Source organism: Morone saxatilis, unplaced genomic scaffold (assembly GCF_004916995.1).
Source record: "Morone saxatilis isolate NCDOM2014 unplaced genomic scaffold, NCSU_SB_2.0 Contig19, whole genome shotgun sequence".
In the NCBI taxonomy this organism is placed as follows: domain Eukaryota; kingdom Metazoa; phylum Chordata; class Actinopteri; family Moronidae; genus Morone; species Morone saxatilis.
In genome coordinates this window covers 20129654-20142923 of record NW_023339751.1, presented here as the reverse complement: position 1 = coordinate 20142923, position 13270 = coordinate 20129654, and the positions used below count along the sequence as shown (strand labels likewise).

At 40.8% G+C, this 13270-nt stretch overlaps 2 protein-coding genes across 2 annotated transcripts in view; both read right to left on the bottom strand.

Moving 5' to 3' along the window:
* The window catches only part of crls1 (cardiolipin synthase 1), a 4836-nt gene extending 4212 nt beyond the window's left edge, over positions 1–624 (bottom strand). The window contains exon 1 of the mRNA XM_035663426.1: positions 44–624. Within this exon, the coding sequence (XP_035519319.1) occupies positions 44–487 (444 nt within the window). The 5' untranslated portion in view covers positions 488–624. The remainder of the gene's footprint in view (positions 1–43) is intronic.
* Positions 625–743: 119 nt separating this feature from the next.
* mcm8 (minichromosome maintenance 8 homologous recombination repair factor) lies at positions 744–8908 on the bottom strand (the record flags this gene model as incomplete). Its single annotated transcript, XM_035663850.1, has 20 exons — positions 744–1922; positions 2408–2597; positions 3191–3267; positions 3449–3658; positions 3754–3967; positions 4088–4283; positions 5362–5442; positions 5562–5622; positions 5716–5853; positions 6002–6032; positions 6142–6277; positions 6372–6446; positions 6666–6811; positions 7059–7144; positions 7333–7531; positions 7621–7718; positions 7977–8126; positions 8299–8381; positions 8487–8552; positions 8842–8908. Coding segments are annotated over 20 exons (2397 nt in total), but the record flags the coding sequence as incomplete, so codon positions are not given.
* Positions 8909–13270: the final 4362 nt, after the last annotated feature.

The window sequence follows — 13270 nt, the reverse complement described above, 5'->3', positions numbered from 1 at the left end:
CAGTCAGTCAGTCAGACAGTCAGTCAGACAGTTCTGTCCTCACCAGCTCTTTGAACTTGAACAGCCCGTGTCCCGGCACCGGACTGGCTTCATTCCCGTCCGCCGCCGGGGAGTTGTCCGGTGTCTCCTTGGTCTTTCCGCTGCAAAGCCCACGAGCGCTGGGGTACAGCAGAGACCGGAAACCGGCCACCGACCTCTCGTGACCTCCCCAGTACACGGGGGAGACGGCTCCCTGCGCGTGCCAGGGTGTTGTCTTCACCTGCTGGAGGATACCACTCCAGCACGCGACACGGCTCTCCGTCCCCCTCGGTGGCCACGAGCCGCTCACCGGAGACTGTCTCAGCCTCGCGCACTCGTTGACAGGTGTGAGTGCGTGCCGCCATGACACAGGCTCGAGCCGACACATAGCCGCACCTCGCGCCAGACAGCGGACATTTGCAGCGTTTCGACACAACGGAGCAGAAACCCTCCGAAAACACATCATCATGTTCACGAGCCCCCGTTACCAGGGTTAGGGTCTCGTGCTGTCCGTGCCCGTTGTCATGGTGAAGTTTCAGATTCTCCGACACACACACAGCTCAAGCCAGCAGGCTGCCATGTTGCCGTAAACTGATACAGCACATAACGTCGTAAAACCGCCGACGACATTGGTTTACAGGACTTTTATTTTGAAAATAGGTAATCGTGTGTCTTTTGTGGAGTCTTTAAATAGCTTGGATATGAAGAAACATAATAATAGCATTTTTAAAATCACTGTCAACCATTTAACTGTGTACAAACAACAACGTGCTGAAATACATAGGGGAATAAAATGATTTATTAACTGTTTAATGTTAACTAATAAAGTGCATACAGTACAAAAAGAAACAACGTAGACCATACAGATCAATGCAAAGCATTAAGACGAAATGCTGCACACTTGCTGGATTTTAGATCAACATACTATAGCCCAACCAACACTGGATTTCAGATGCAGATTATAAAGTCAATACTTGAGAAAATTATAAAAATATATTGCCAGCTTAATACAACATCAGAACGGATCTTCAATACAGTCAGTATGGGTAAGGGAGGTAACATCAGCACTGTACCAAAGGTTTAATCCAATCCAAACCTTCTGCTTTAGTTGTGGATTGAAAATGTTTAAATGAGCTGCAATTTTGGATACTTATAACACGTGGATTTAGTGTATAATTGTTCAATATTTTAGTTGGATGAGTGACAACCCCAGTGGATGAATGTTCATTGCGTCAACAGCATGGTGCCACTGCTATTGCTGAGTGCTGTGCAAATTCTGAAAAGTTTTGATATCTTTATTAAGATATTAGTATCTGCGACACATCATACCAATGAAGAGGTGGGGTATTAAATCACATTTGCTTGAAGTCTTGAATCATGTCTGAAGTCCCACTTAACTGATGCAAGTACAGCCAAATAACAAGTATAGTCAATATTACCATGTTCAGTTTGAAGCTTTTTCTGTGTAAATAAATGCAGACTATTTCAGCAGAGATGTGTGTGTACTAGAGTCAGCTGAGCTTAGTTCCTACTCTTTAGCAGATTTGTGCACACTTAGGAAACTGTAGATGCTGTAAGGCCGCAGTGAGATGCTCTCTGTGAGATTTTCGTAGTTAGGTGATCTGTCCTGTCTTTGTCAGTTGTTCTTACAGTCTCTTCAAAGGGTTCAACAGTAGTGGTTGGTGGTTTTGTGAAAGCGGTCAGGACAGATGGTTTCTTTTCAATACAGAGAGACCCTGTTCAATTATCCCACACACTGACCTAGTAGTGAGGCAGAAAGGAGCAGGGGTATACTCAGCAGTTGTCAGTGATCAGACAGTCTGCAGCTGGTACAGCTTGGGTCCTTTCTTCAACAGGAAACCCTGTTCATTCAAGGAACTCACCAGCTGTTCAAAATCCACCACCTGAAAGGAATCAACCAATGAATCAATAAATTGTTCAGCATGCATAGAGTGTTTTTAGAGTAGCATCAGGTTTTACTGCATGGTCTAAATTACTGAGAACGTTTGTGCTCAGACATTTTAACCTACAGAAATCTCACCTTTCAATTATGCAGTTCATGTAATTTCTTCTCTTTTTCTAATTTCTCTAATTGGTTTGTTCTGTGATTCCTACTGCTTTAAGTTTTTGAGTAGTAGACACCCAAATACTTTTTTTTTTAGGTGGAGTTGACATGCAACCTTGAATAATTTGGTGTGTTAACTTTAGCAGTATTTCCATTTCAGCACAATATTTGAATTTCAGGGACACACAGGAGGTGTGGTAAATCTGACTTGGAATGACAAAATTCCGAGTTAGGTACAGCCCTTCACTGGACCTTTAAGTCTGACCTACTGTTTACGGTTTTTATCTATCTATGTGTATTTCACATGCATCTAAATGTTTTCACCTTGATGTTTAGTCTGTCAGCCATAGATCGAAGCATTTGTAGGTCAAACTGATTCTGAGTGGTCCTCTGGGCATGCAAGTGCAGTGCGTTGATTAGTCGTTTTCCAGCACTGCGCTGACTCATTCCTGACCCAAGCTGAGAGCGCTCAAAGTCCAGATTGCCCAGACCATCTGAGTATGTGTCAGCCAGACTGTACAACAAAATCACACATACAAACACAGAGAGGGAGAGAGAGAGAGGACAGTACATTCAACCCCAGGACAGAACAACTAAGATATAATCTTGATTTTATGATATCATCTCAGATCAGTTCTGTAACTATTTTGTCAGAGTATATTGCTATGCACACTAGTATTAAAAAAACGACTATATATATTATGCTAAACCGAATGGACAAATTTATCTGTTACAGTTGAGAGCAGCAGTCGCATCTGCAAATCCAAGTTTCCTCTCCCTAAATCTCTGAAATGTACTATTTGACGTGACACATACACACCAGAGCTAAAACAATAAATGGATTAGTTGAAATAAGATTGGCTGCTTTTCTTTAAAAATGTGATGGTTAACTGAATATCTTTAGGTTTTGGAGTGTTGGTCAGAAAAACAAGCTATCTGAAGAGATCACCTTGGGCTTTAGGACATTGTGATGGGCATTTTATGGGTTATAGACCAAACAATTAAAAGATTAATTAATTAATTAAGATAAAATAATAGTCAGATTAAAACAACAATAAAAAATTATTTACGCAGCTTTAATACACACAAAGACTCCTGTAGGGTCACCTGTGTTTCATGATCTCCACCACATCCTCAGCATCACTCTTGGTAGCAGTCTCTCTGAGCTCCAATCTGGCTCTTGCCTGCAAAAAACACACAGTCAACCACATACGTACTGGGACACTAGATGGAAAATTGCTCCTTTTGTTGGACACATGAAAACTATATTTGGCAGTAGCCTTAAAAAACATGACGTTATCAAGTGTCTTAATCACATGCTGCTGATGGCTGAACTGAATACACCAAACATAAAGAAACACCTACCTCAGTTAGTCTAATTAAAGACTCAAGTTGTCGTGTGGTGATCGGTGTGGAATCAGCAGTGTGTGCCTGAGATCTCAGTGACAGGTAAAAGTCCTGAATTGTCTGTGCTGCTTCAGGAGAGATCGAGGGCTGGACATACTGTCGAGCGTAGCTGATATACTTCCTCAACAAACATGCTGGAATGGGGTCTACAGTTTCGCCTGCTGGGACCTTGACACAGATACACACATACTCCATAAATCCAATAAATTATTTTTGACAGACATTACTGTCTTTCTTATGGAGTACTGTCCATTTTTTTTTACCTGCAAACGTTCAGACAGCGGCATGTCTGAGTGCTGTAGTAGGATGGAGGTCTCTGACTCACTGTTAGTCCTGGTGACTATGGCGCTGCTGGTTTTGCCTCTTCCTGCCCTGTTTGCCATAACGTGTTCTGACAGGCGGCGGTCATGTGACTCATCTGGGATGTCCAGAAGGAGGAAGATGACGTCGAATCGAGAAAGAAGAGGTGAGCCCATTCTTAAAACAAGAATGCACAACTGTAAATATAAGGCAATAACTTGCATATTTACACAGATATACTATAATATCTTCCAGCAGTCGCTAAAAAAAACACAATTACTGTACTGATTGTCTTACTTCAGATTTTCAGAGACGGTCTTGCTTCTGTTGTAATGACCACCAACAGGGTTCGCAGCAGCTAGAACTGACGTTCTGGCAGGAAGAGAGGAAACTATTCCAGCCTTAGCCAGACTCACAGACTGCTGCTCCATGGCTTCTAGCAGAGCCTGCTGTTGGTTACCCAACTTATCAAACTCATCAATGCAGCAAAGGCCTGAAGAGAACAGAGAAAGACAATGAGGTGGAGAAACAAATAAATGAGAAACCAGCAGGATTGAGAGATGGCGTGGGTGGGTATTAGGGATGAACAATATTGGATTTTTGCTAATATCTGATATTTGCAGCTCATTTTGGTCGATTGCCACTGCCAATATTTGCAGTAATTTTTTCAATCCAATTGCAGAGAATATTACCGCGATGGACCACTTGCAGAAGCAGACATATAATAATGTACACATTCACATTGATCCTTCTTTAACAGGCTTGGATGATGCTTTTCCTGAGACAATCCTCACAACAACCAGGGCAAATCTGACCTACTACACAAATTGCAAAACACTTTAAATTAATTGAACCTCTTCCCACAGCGAAAGAAAGAGCATTCTACAACAGTACAGCAATTAAAGCTAACTAAAATAACATCGATATACATAGTGTACTCGTTTTCACACTGTTGAATAAATGATCCTAAATTAGAAGGCTACATATGCTTTACAGACCGTTGTTTAAAATCAATTATATATTAACTGAATAAATTCATTCAAAAATGAAGTAATCCAGCTTGCAACTCAGGTAAGGCCACACTTGAAAACTACTTGTGACAGGGCTCAACACAGTTCACAAATCCAACCATCTTCACCAAATGAAAAACAGCTAGGTGTCCAGAGCAATACAGTCCATGAGTTTCTGAAGCTTTGCTTAGGGACTGACACTGTGCAGAAAGCACAGGTCTCCAATTCTGATCATTCCTTAGCTTTTACTTCAAGGGTTTTTTAAATTTCTAGGTGAGTTGAGAAGTTTATCTGACACCTTGGGCCTTTTCAAAACCTGGTGGGAAAGAGGCAGTGCTGCATAGGGTGAGAGTGGAGATGGAGTATTTTTTCAGAAGAGGCAGAATATTAAAGCAGGTAGTTTCCATCAGCTGTTAAAAGGAAATTTCTAGTTTTTTTTTCTCTCGAAACAAACAAATACTTACGACTGATGTCTTTTGGCCACCGTAATGAATCAATATACATTATGCAAGATGGGCACAAATACACTTTTTAAACCATGGTTTTCACTCTCTTTCCTACCTTGGTCAGCCAGCACCAAGGCTCCGGCCTCTAGAGCATAATCCCCTGTTCCTGCATCTCGGGATAAACTCACAGTCAGTCCTAAAGGGAAAAAAAAAGGAAAAATACATTAAATATTAAATTCCCAACTTTATTATGTTGTAACAAGTCTGAGTACATGTAACATAATTTAGGGAGAGTAGTACTTTAACACAATTTACCTGCAGTGCTTGTGCTGTTGCCACATACATAGATTCCTCTGGGAGCCACATTACACACTGCCTACACACAGAAGTTATTACAACTTCAGCTTCAGAGTAATACAATTACATTACTGTGCTCTATTCAAAATGCTTAGTGTGTTTTCTGTGTTACCTGTAACATCTGACTCTTTCCCAGTCCAGGGTCTCCCACCATCAGGATGTGTGGGTCTCCTCTAACTGGGACGCTGTTCTTGCCTGTGTGTTTCTGTCTGCCTCCGAACAACACCAAGGCTAGAGCAGCCTTCACCACCTAGGGACACACCACAATACAGGATGTTGGACTGAACTTTTATGATTTCTGACAAATCATCATGACAGAAAATGCCCAAATTAGAAGTGATGAAAATGTTGTTGGTGTTCTTAACCTATTGAAAAGCGCAGAGCATCGCACAACTCACCAGGTGGCCATAGATGACAGGACACAGAGAGCTGAAAGAGGTGGTTTGGGTTATATTTAAACTACAAGTCCATATGGAAGAAAACTGAGTAACTTTTTAAAACCGTGAACATGTTATAGTGTAGGTGATAAGTATCTTACTGTACTATAAGTCTCAGCAGGTTAGGCTGTGACTGGATCTCCTGGATGGCATACAGCTCCTTCAGGCTGAACTCCTCCCCTCCAGAGCGATCTTCAAGTGACCCTCTTGACCCCTGACCTGACTTTGACTGCTGACCTACACATTAAGAGTTACATATATGCATATATATGTGTGTGTATGTATACACGCTCCACATGATTCAAGTCCAAACACACACATGCTTCAGTACCTTTAGTATTACTGACTGAAGTGGCTTCAAGGTAGAGGAGGAACATACACTGATCCTTGTGGCCCCGGGAAGTACCTGCATACAAACAATAAGCATGAGTTTTTCACAACCAAGGCAGAAGAGCACTTTTTTTTTTTCCTACCCAGAATTTCCATAGTTAAATAGAGGTTTATAGTTTATACAGTATACATATATACAAATATATAGTGAATAGATTTTTAAATATCATTAACTAGCTTAATCCAAACGATCTCCCACCCTGGTTAGAATGTGTGTGTCTCAGTATGTTTGTACCATCGTTGGTAACTCTAACTATCCCTGTCACAGTAACTGTGTCTCCGGGGACGCAGCTGTCACAGAGGTCAGAGGTCAGGTGACATTCCACGGTGCGCGGGATCCGTCCAGTCTCCCTCTGCTCCCCGCCCATCAACTCCTGCACCCTGAAGTAGCATTAAAAAGAAATTTTAAATGAAGTGTGTAAAACTGCTGACCCAGGATTGGAGATTGCACATTAGAATACGTTGGGAGAAAAGCTGCAACTTTCTCCAAATATTACACTTTTGAGTTGAGATGACCTTTTACACTTTCAAGGAGACACAACTAATATAAACGTATTTCCTCTGTCAAGGATTTTAATCCGCCAGGTCTCGTCACAGTTTCATAGACGTAGGCACATGATATGCTTACTTGATGATCTGCCAGTCTACAGTGTGAGTAAGAGGAGAACTCCGGATGGGGGTGAAGGAATGACTGCGACAGTCAGGCTGGATACACTATGTGATGAAAGACACACATATATGCAAACATTAAAACTAAAAGTTAATCTAAGTAATGATGTCACAGATGGCTATGTGTGTATGCGGGAAAAAAAAGGTGTATGTTTACAGTTTTACTTGTGTAAACCAAGTTGTTGAAACATTACAGTAGAAAAACAGAGAGCTGGAGCAGTGTGTGAGCATACCTTGGTGGGAGTAGCGTATTTCCCATGATGCAGTGGCAGAGACAGTGTGCGCGAGCAGACCAGGCACCTGAAGGCCATCCTGGTGCACAGAGGTCTGATATTGCTTACTCTGACCACTGTTCCCCTCACACACACCAGCCGCCCAAACACACTGGCACGCAACGTCCGCAGTGGAGTCAACGGTTCGTAGTTGTACAGCCTGTGGATGATTTACGCAAATAAAGTCATCTGTATTCATGATCAGCCGGTGTACAGGTGTCAAGCAAACAACTTCACTGTGTGCATTACCTTGCACTAATGTGAGGGATGTTGATGATTGGTGTAGTGACAGGAAGTTCTTCTCCTTCCAGCTCAGCAGCCTGTTTCTCTAAATCTATAGTTAACACCTGAAAGACACAAACAAACACTCTATCAGTCTGCTATTTGAGCAAGCAGAAAACAGCAGAGACGACAACCTCTCAGTGTTAGCGAGCACTGTTGATGCCACCAGGGAAGAGAAAATGATCCACTCAATAGTAACACAATGCGAATACTCAAATATGGACATTTCTAAAAATGCATATCCCTTATATATACACATTCTGGCAGACTTCAACTTGCAGATGACAACATATGTGTGTAGGAGTGACTGTGTATGTGTGTACCTGGTGAATAGCCACTCCCAGACAGTTGAGTATCACCTCTGGCTGCTCCTTCAGCTGTGTGGTCAGATCAGGAAGGGCTTGTCGCACAGTTTTGTCTCCAGTCAGGTCTGCATAATCCACCAGAACACTGCCCTGGCGCTCAATCTCATCCTGCGCACCAACAAAACAACAACTGTCATTTGAACAAACAAATCAGGACACAGAGTGGAAAAATTTCCATTGAAAGAAAGAAAAAAAAATGTCATAGATAGACTATATTGAGGGATAATAACCCTAATGGTCTGTCTATTAAACAGAAAGATACACAAGCAGACAGACCGACCTTGTCATACAGGTGGATCTTGGAAGTAAAATATTTCTCAAACACTTTGATCTTCTCCACACTCGGTGAGCTCTCTATGAAGCCTGCACATAATAACACATATTAAGACATTACAGACAGAAAGAGACAAACCACCGTGACTATTACATGTAACCCACGTCGACAGTACTATAAACACACACGCGTACCTTCTGTGAAGTAGAGTGTCCATCCTTTGTACGGACACAACACATCCAGAGTAGCCTGAGAAAGGACTGAGGAGGCAGACAGGCAGTGAGGATCGCAAATGATGGCACCTATCTTTTGCAGCTTTTCATGTGCAGTTCAATTCCCATTAGATAAACAGTGGTAAGGACATTAGATGCTAAGATTGGTCTTCAATTTGTGTCAAATTAAAAGCCTCTCTCCCTCATTCTCCTATTACGCAGCAAACAAAAGCACCGTGTTTAACCAGCTGTCAGCAGATTTATTCATATAGAAACACATTATTTCTTCACACTTGATTACTGGATATGTAAAATGAAAGAACCAAATGGAGCTCACCTCTCTGATGGTTTCCTGATCCTCCTCCCCCAACAACACCACCACCTCTCCACCCTCCTCCTCCTCCTGCTGCTCCCCCTGAGCCTCTTCCTCCTCCTCCCCCTGCTGATCCTCCTCTCCATGGTCTACTCCTCCATCCTCCTCCTCCTCCTCTCCATCCACCACTGCCACCTCCTCTCCATCCACTACTACTACCCCCTCCTCTTCCTCTCCATCCACCGCTACTACCCCCTCCTCTTCCTCTCCATCCACTACTACCCCCTCCTCTTCCTCTCCATCCACTACTACCCCCTCCTCCTCCTCCTCCTCCTCTTCCACCCCTCCATGAGCCTCTGCTGGATTCCTCTCCACTCATTTCTTTCCTAAGACAAAACAAGAAGAAATAAGAATTAGTGACAGTGAGGTAGTTGTTTTAGACAACCATTAATCAGCTACATGTATTTCCCCTGGCAGGTACACCAGACACACGTGGGTAGCTGACGTTAACTTTTATCATTCAGCCGTTACAGTTCACTAAGTTAACTAAAGTTACTTAACTTAGTTAACCTAATTAGTTTATTACTAGTAACATTACTTAGTTACCAGCGGAAAAGGAACAAACAACCACGGACAAGAAACAATGTTAGTTGTTATAACGTTACTGAAACACAATTCTTCATCATGTAACGCTACTGAATTAGACAATGTTAGAGCTTATTGTAAGGTGTTTTAAATTATACTAACGTTAAACTTTAGTCGGCTTTAACGTCTCCGTTTGTTTTGACGTCTGTTAACGGTTTTACTGTGTGTCGGTTGCTACGACCCTGTCGGCATTAAACTACATTAATCCAAACATTACGAAGCTGTGAATGTTTACACTGAAGTTCCCTCCACCGTGAGGCTTCTTCTTCTATGATTTACAACACTGTAGGTGTCTCTCCTCTCAGGTGGTTGTGCTGCCCCCACAGGACACCAAAGATACTACAGATAATAACATTTACGGTTTGCCCTTATGGAAACGGTTTTAGCGGTTAACTTATGGACCAGCAGTGGTGTTATTTGTGTATAATCACCTGAAAATAAGAATGGCTGTTCTTGTTACCTCAGAATAAGTCCTTATTATTCCACAGAGGCTTCCATGTTGTACAACAGGTGTTGTTTCTACAGTACATACAGTACAAATTAAGTGATTTTCACGTGTATGAATCAGATTAAATGCTTTTTTAAAATGTAAGATATAGATTCACATATAATATAATGAGTGACTTAAGGTCTACAATTTGTATTAGAATTAAACACTAAAGACGTGATATCATACCTAGTGTAACACCCATTGTCAGTTAACATCTGTATCTCATAATCAAAAACATTAAAAATGACCTTTCTGGAAAGTAATTGGACTCAAAGTGGAGATAGTCTATTGGAATAATAGACTATCATCCTGTCAGGTAAACTGGCTTTGAGAAGGATGACATGAGTCTTCGAAAGCATTAATGATATATTAACCCAACAATAAAGCATACATAAAGATATTTAATAACTATGACCTTCACTGAAAACAGAAATGTGAACACAGTCATCTGCTGCCATCTTCTGGAAAATGTGTGCCATTACAGATATTTAGCTATTTGTTCTTCACAAATTAACACATGCAAATTCAGATGCTGTACATTGTTGTCCATGTCTGTCGTTGTCTACTGCGTGCTTACGCTCTATCTTCCCTCCTTCCTCACCCTCTTTCTCTATCTTTTACTATTCTATACTTGTGAGGACCCTGACTGATATAAATGGACTCAAGATTAACTTTACTGTTATTACATAAAGTAAGTGGCCGGGTAAACAAAATGGAGTTTAGCATCTAACCAGAAAGACACTCTTAAAGTGGAATTGGTCTAAACAAAGATAAATGTATGAGAGCAAGCACACTCACACACCGTCTCAAGGGAGTGGTTTGGGGGGGACAGAAAGACAGAACGAACAAGTAGAAAAATCAATACCTGAACTACTGTGGCCTGGAGTAGTTAGAGGAAATAGCAGAGGGCTGAGAGGGATTGATGCACACACACACACACACACACACACACAGGGAGTAGGTAAGGTCAAAACAGCTCTTGTGAGGGAAACAAAGAAATAAAGATAGAGTGAGAGATATGTCTCTTCATTTTCCCCTATCATTATCTTCATAATGCTGAGAAATGAAATAAGACCTCTACTCTGGTGTGTGTGTGTTCAGTCCCATCTCTTCACACTCAGTTGTTTCAGTGATTCGATCTCTGTGATGACCGGTGTTTTGTGGAGAGAGATGGAAAAACTGAAGGACTAGAGACAATGGCGCTGTGGCACTCAGCAAGGCATTTAAACTCTACTTGATCAATCAACAAAGTCCATGTGGATTCAATGCGATTTAGCAGACAAGAAGGGATCATTTTTCTCTACGGTTTGTTTTTGTGAGTTTGTGACTCCACAGTTTAGTAGGTGGTGAGTCACTGCAGCTGGGTTTGTGACACAAAAACAGGAGTATCAATATGTTTTGAATGAGTGTGTTAGGAAAGGTTTGTATGAAGTCAAACTGAATTATTTTCACAGCAGCAATCTTACGTTTTGGATACTCTGCTTCTTTCCTGAACTATTTGAAGTTTGTTCTCAATGATCTATTCAGTTTCTCACCTGGAGTTTGAGTTTGTCACTGGGGTAACCCACCGAGTAACCATGAATTTGTTTATTCCTTGTCTAATGCCCCCCTCATGATTTATATCATATCAGTTATACAACTTTGTGCAGTTATTTTAAATGTCACACTGGCTCTCTCTCTGGAGGCAAGTGTGTACTCAGTTTAATGCCTCACATGTTTTACATGAACCCAACTAATTAGTTTCTTGGCCTCATAGCAGAACAACCAATGGTTGTGGAAGAAATGGCAAAAAAGTGGAATTCCATCATCTAAATACAAATGTATTCTTTACCTGCCCTACAAAGGCAAACCGTAGTAATCACAATTTTGTTTAAAATTGAGTCATGACTGAATTGTAACTTTTAAAGGATTGTTTTCCCTTGTGACAAATTCTAGTCTAGTCAAGTGTAGTCTTGCTATATCTTAGAGAAAACAATTATAGAAAAACTGCAGAATCCAACAAAATCCAAGAACCAACCAAGAACCAAACTGCAGTAAGTGTTAGTGCTTCGGCTGCAGTTACTGTAGCTTCAGTGTCTGTAAATTCTGTATTGTAGCCAATTTTAGGACAATCTAGGGAATCGAAACAAAGGGAATCTTCATGTTCTCCACTGGGAACTCTTACTTACTCTATCTGTGTATTATTAGCTAAACTGATTATAGTAGATGCTAATTAAAATAAAACGTGTCATAAGTGAAACCTCACAAAATTATCTAAGTGAATCAACTTTTACACATAAAACAATAAGAAATACATACAGATTAGATTTAGATTTTCTCAGAAAGAAGACACTCTGTAACTGCCTATATAGGTAGTACCTTGTACTACCTATATATCTGTTTATGGTAATACAAAGACAGAATGCAGTATCTGCATTTTAGGGGTCATAGGTCAAATAATTGGTCATGAAAATTACTTATTACATACATATTTAATAGGCACTGCTGTTCTACCTAAACCACATTTGGCTGGACAGTCAAAAAACCTAGTTTCCTTGTTAGCGCAGTTACTGTACATTTAAATATGGGACAATAACATATATTTATATAATTTGAGTCATAAAGAAAATGTGGAGTACAATCTCCAAGCGACGGGTACAATATGGTTCCCCTCAACTAATGCATTGCACAGTGATCGGTTGTGCCTCCAGCAGACCAGCACAGGTCGATAGGCGCAGGCAGGTGGCCGTCACCTGTTTTCTGCCAAGAGAAATTGAGCTGTCAACCCTTTTTCTTCATTGTTTTTAACATCTTTTTCCACAGCAAACACTGTGTGTGGAAACTTACTGGGAGAAGGGGCTGACGATTGTATAGAAAAGTGGTACAGTAATACGACTGTGGGATGGGTGAAATGGTCAAAGCCAGGAAAGGTCCTTCCATTCATCAAGTGGAAGGTAATCATTCGATGCCTGGATGGAAAAAGTTTTACTTTTACTTAACATTTAATGCAGTTTAGAATGCTTTACGGGAGAAAACTAAAACAAAAACACATAGAATAAAATAAAAATATTAAATAAATAAAATACAGGTAATAAAACCAAGTTAGTAATGATAAAAACAATATTAACATAAAACCACAAAACTGGTATGAAGATAAAAAGGGGTATCAAGTAAACACAGTAATGTTAAAGAAGATAAAATTATTAAAAGCAAAAAATAATATTAATCCTAAAATAGGTCTTGAAAAGAAAAATGTTGGTTTTACAGCCTGAAACTTCACTATTTCAGTTCATCAGTGGTGCTTCCAGCCAGCAGGCGGCAGTTTTGAGCAAAAAAAAT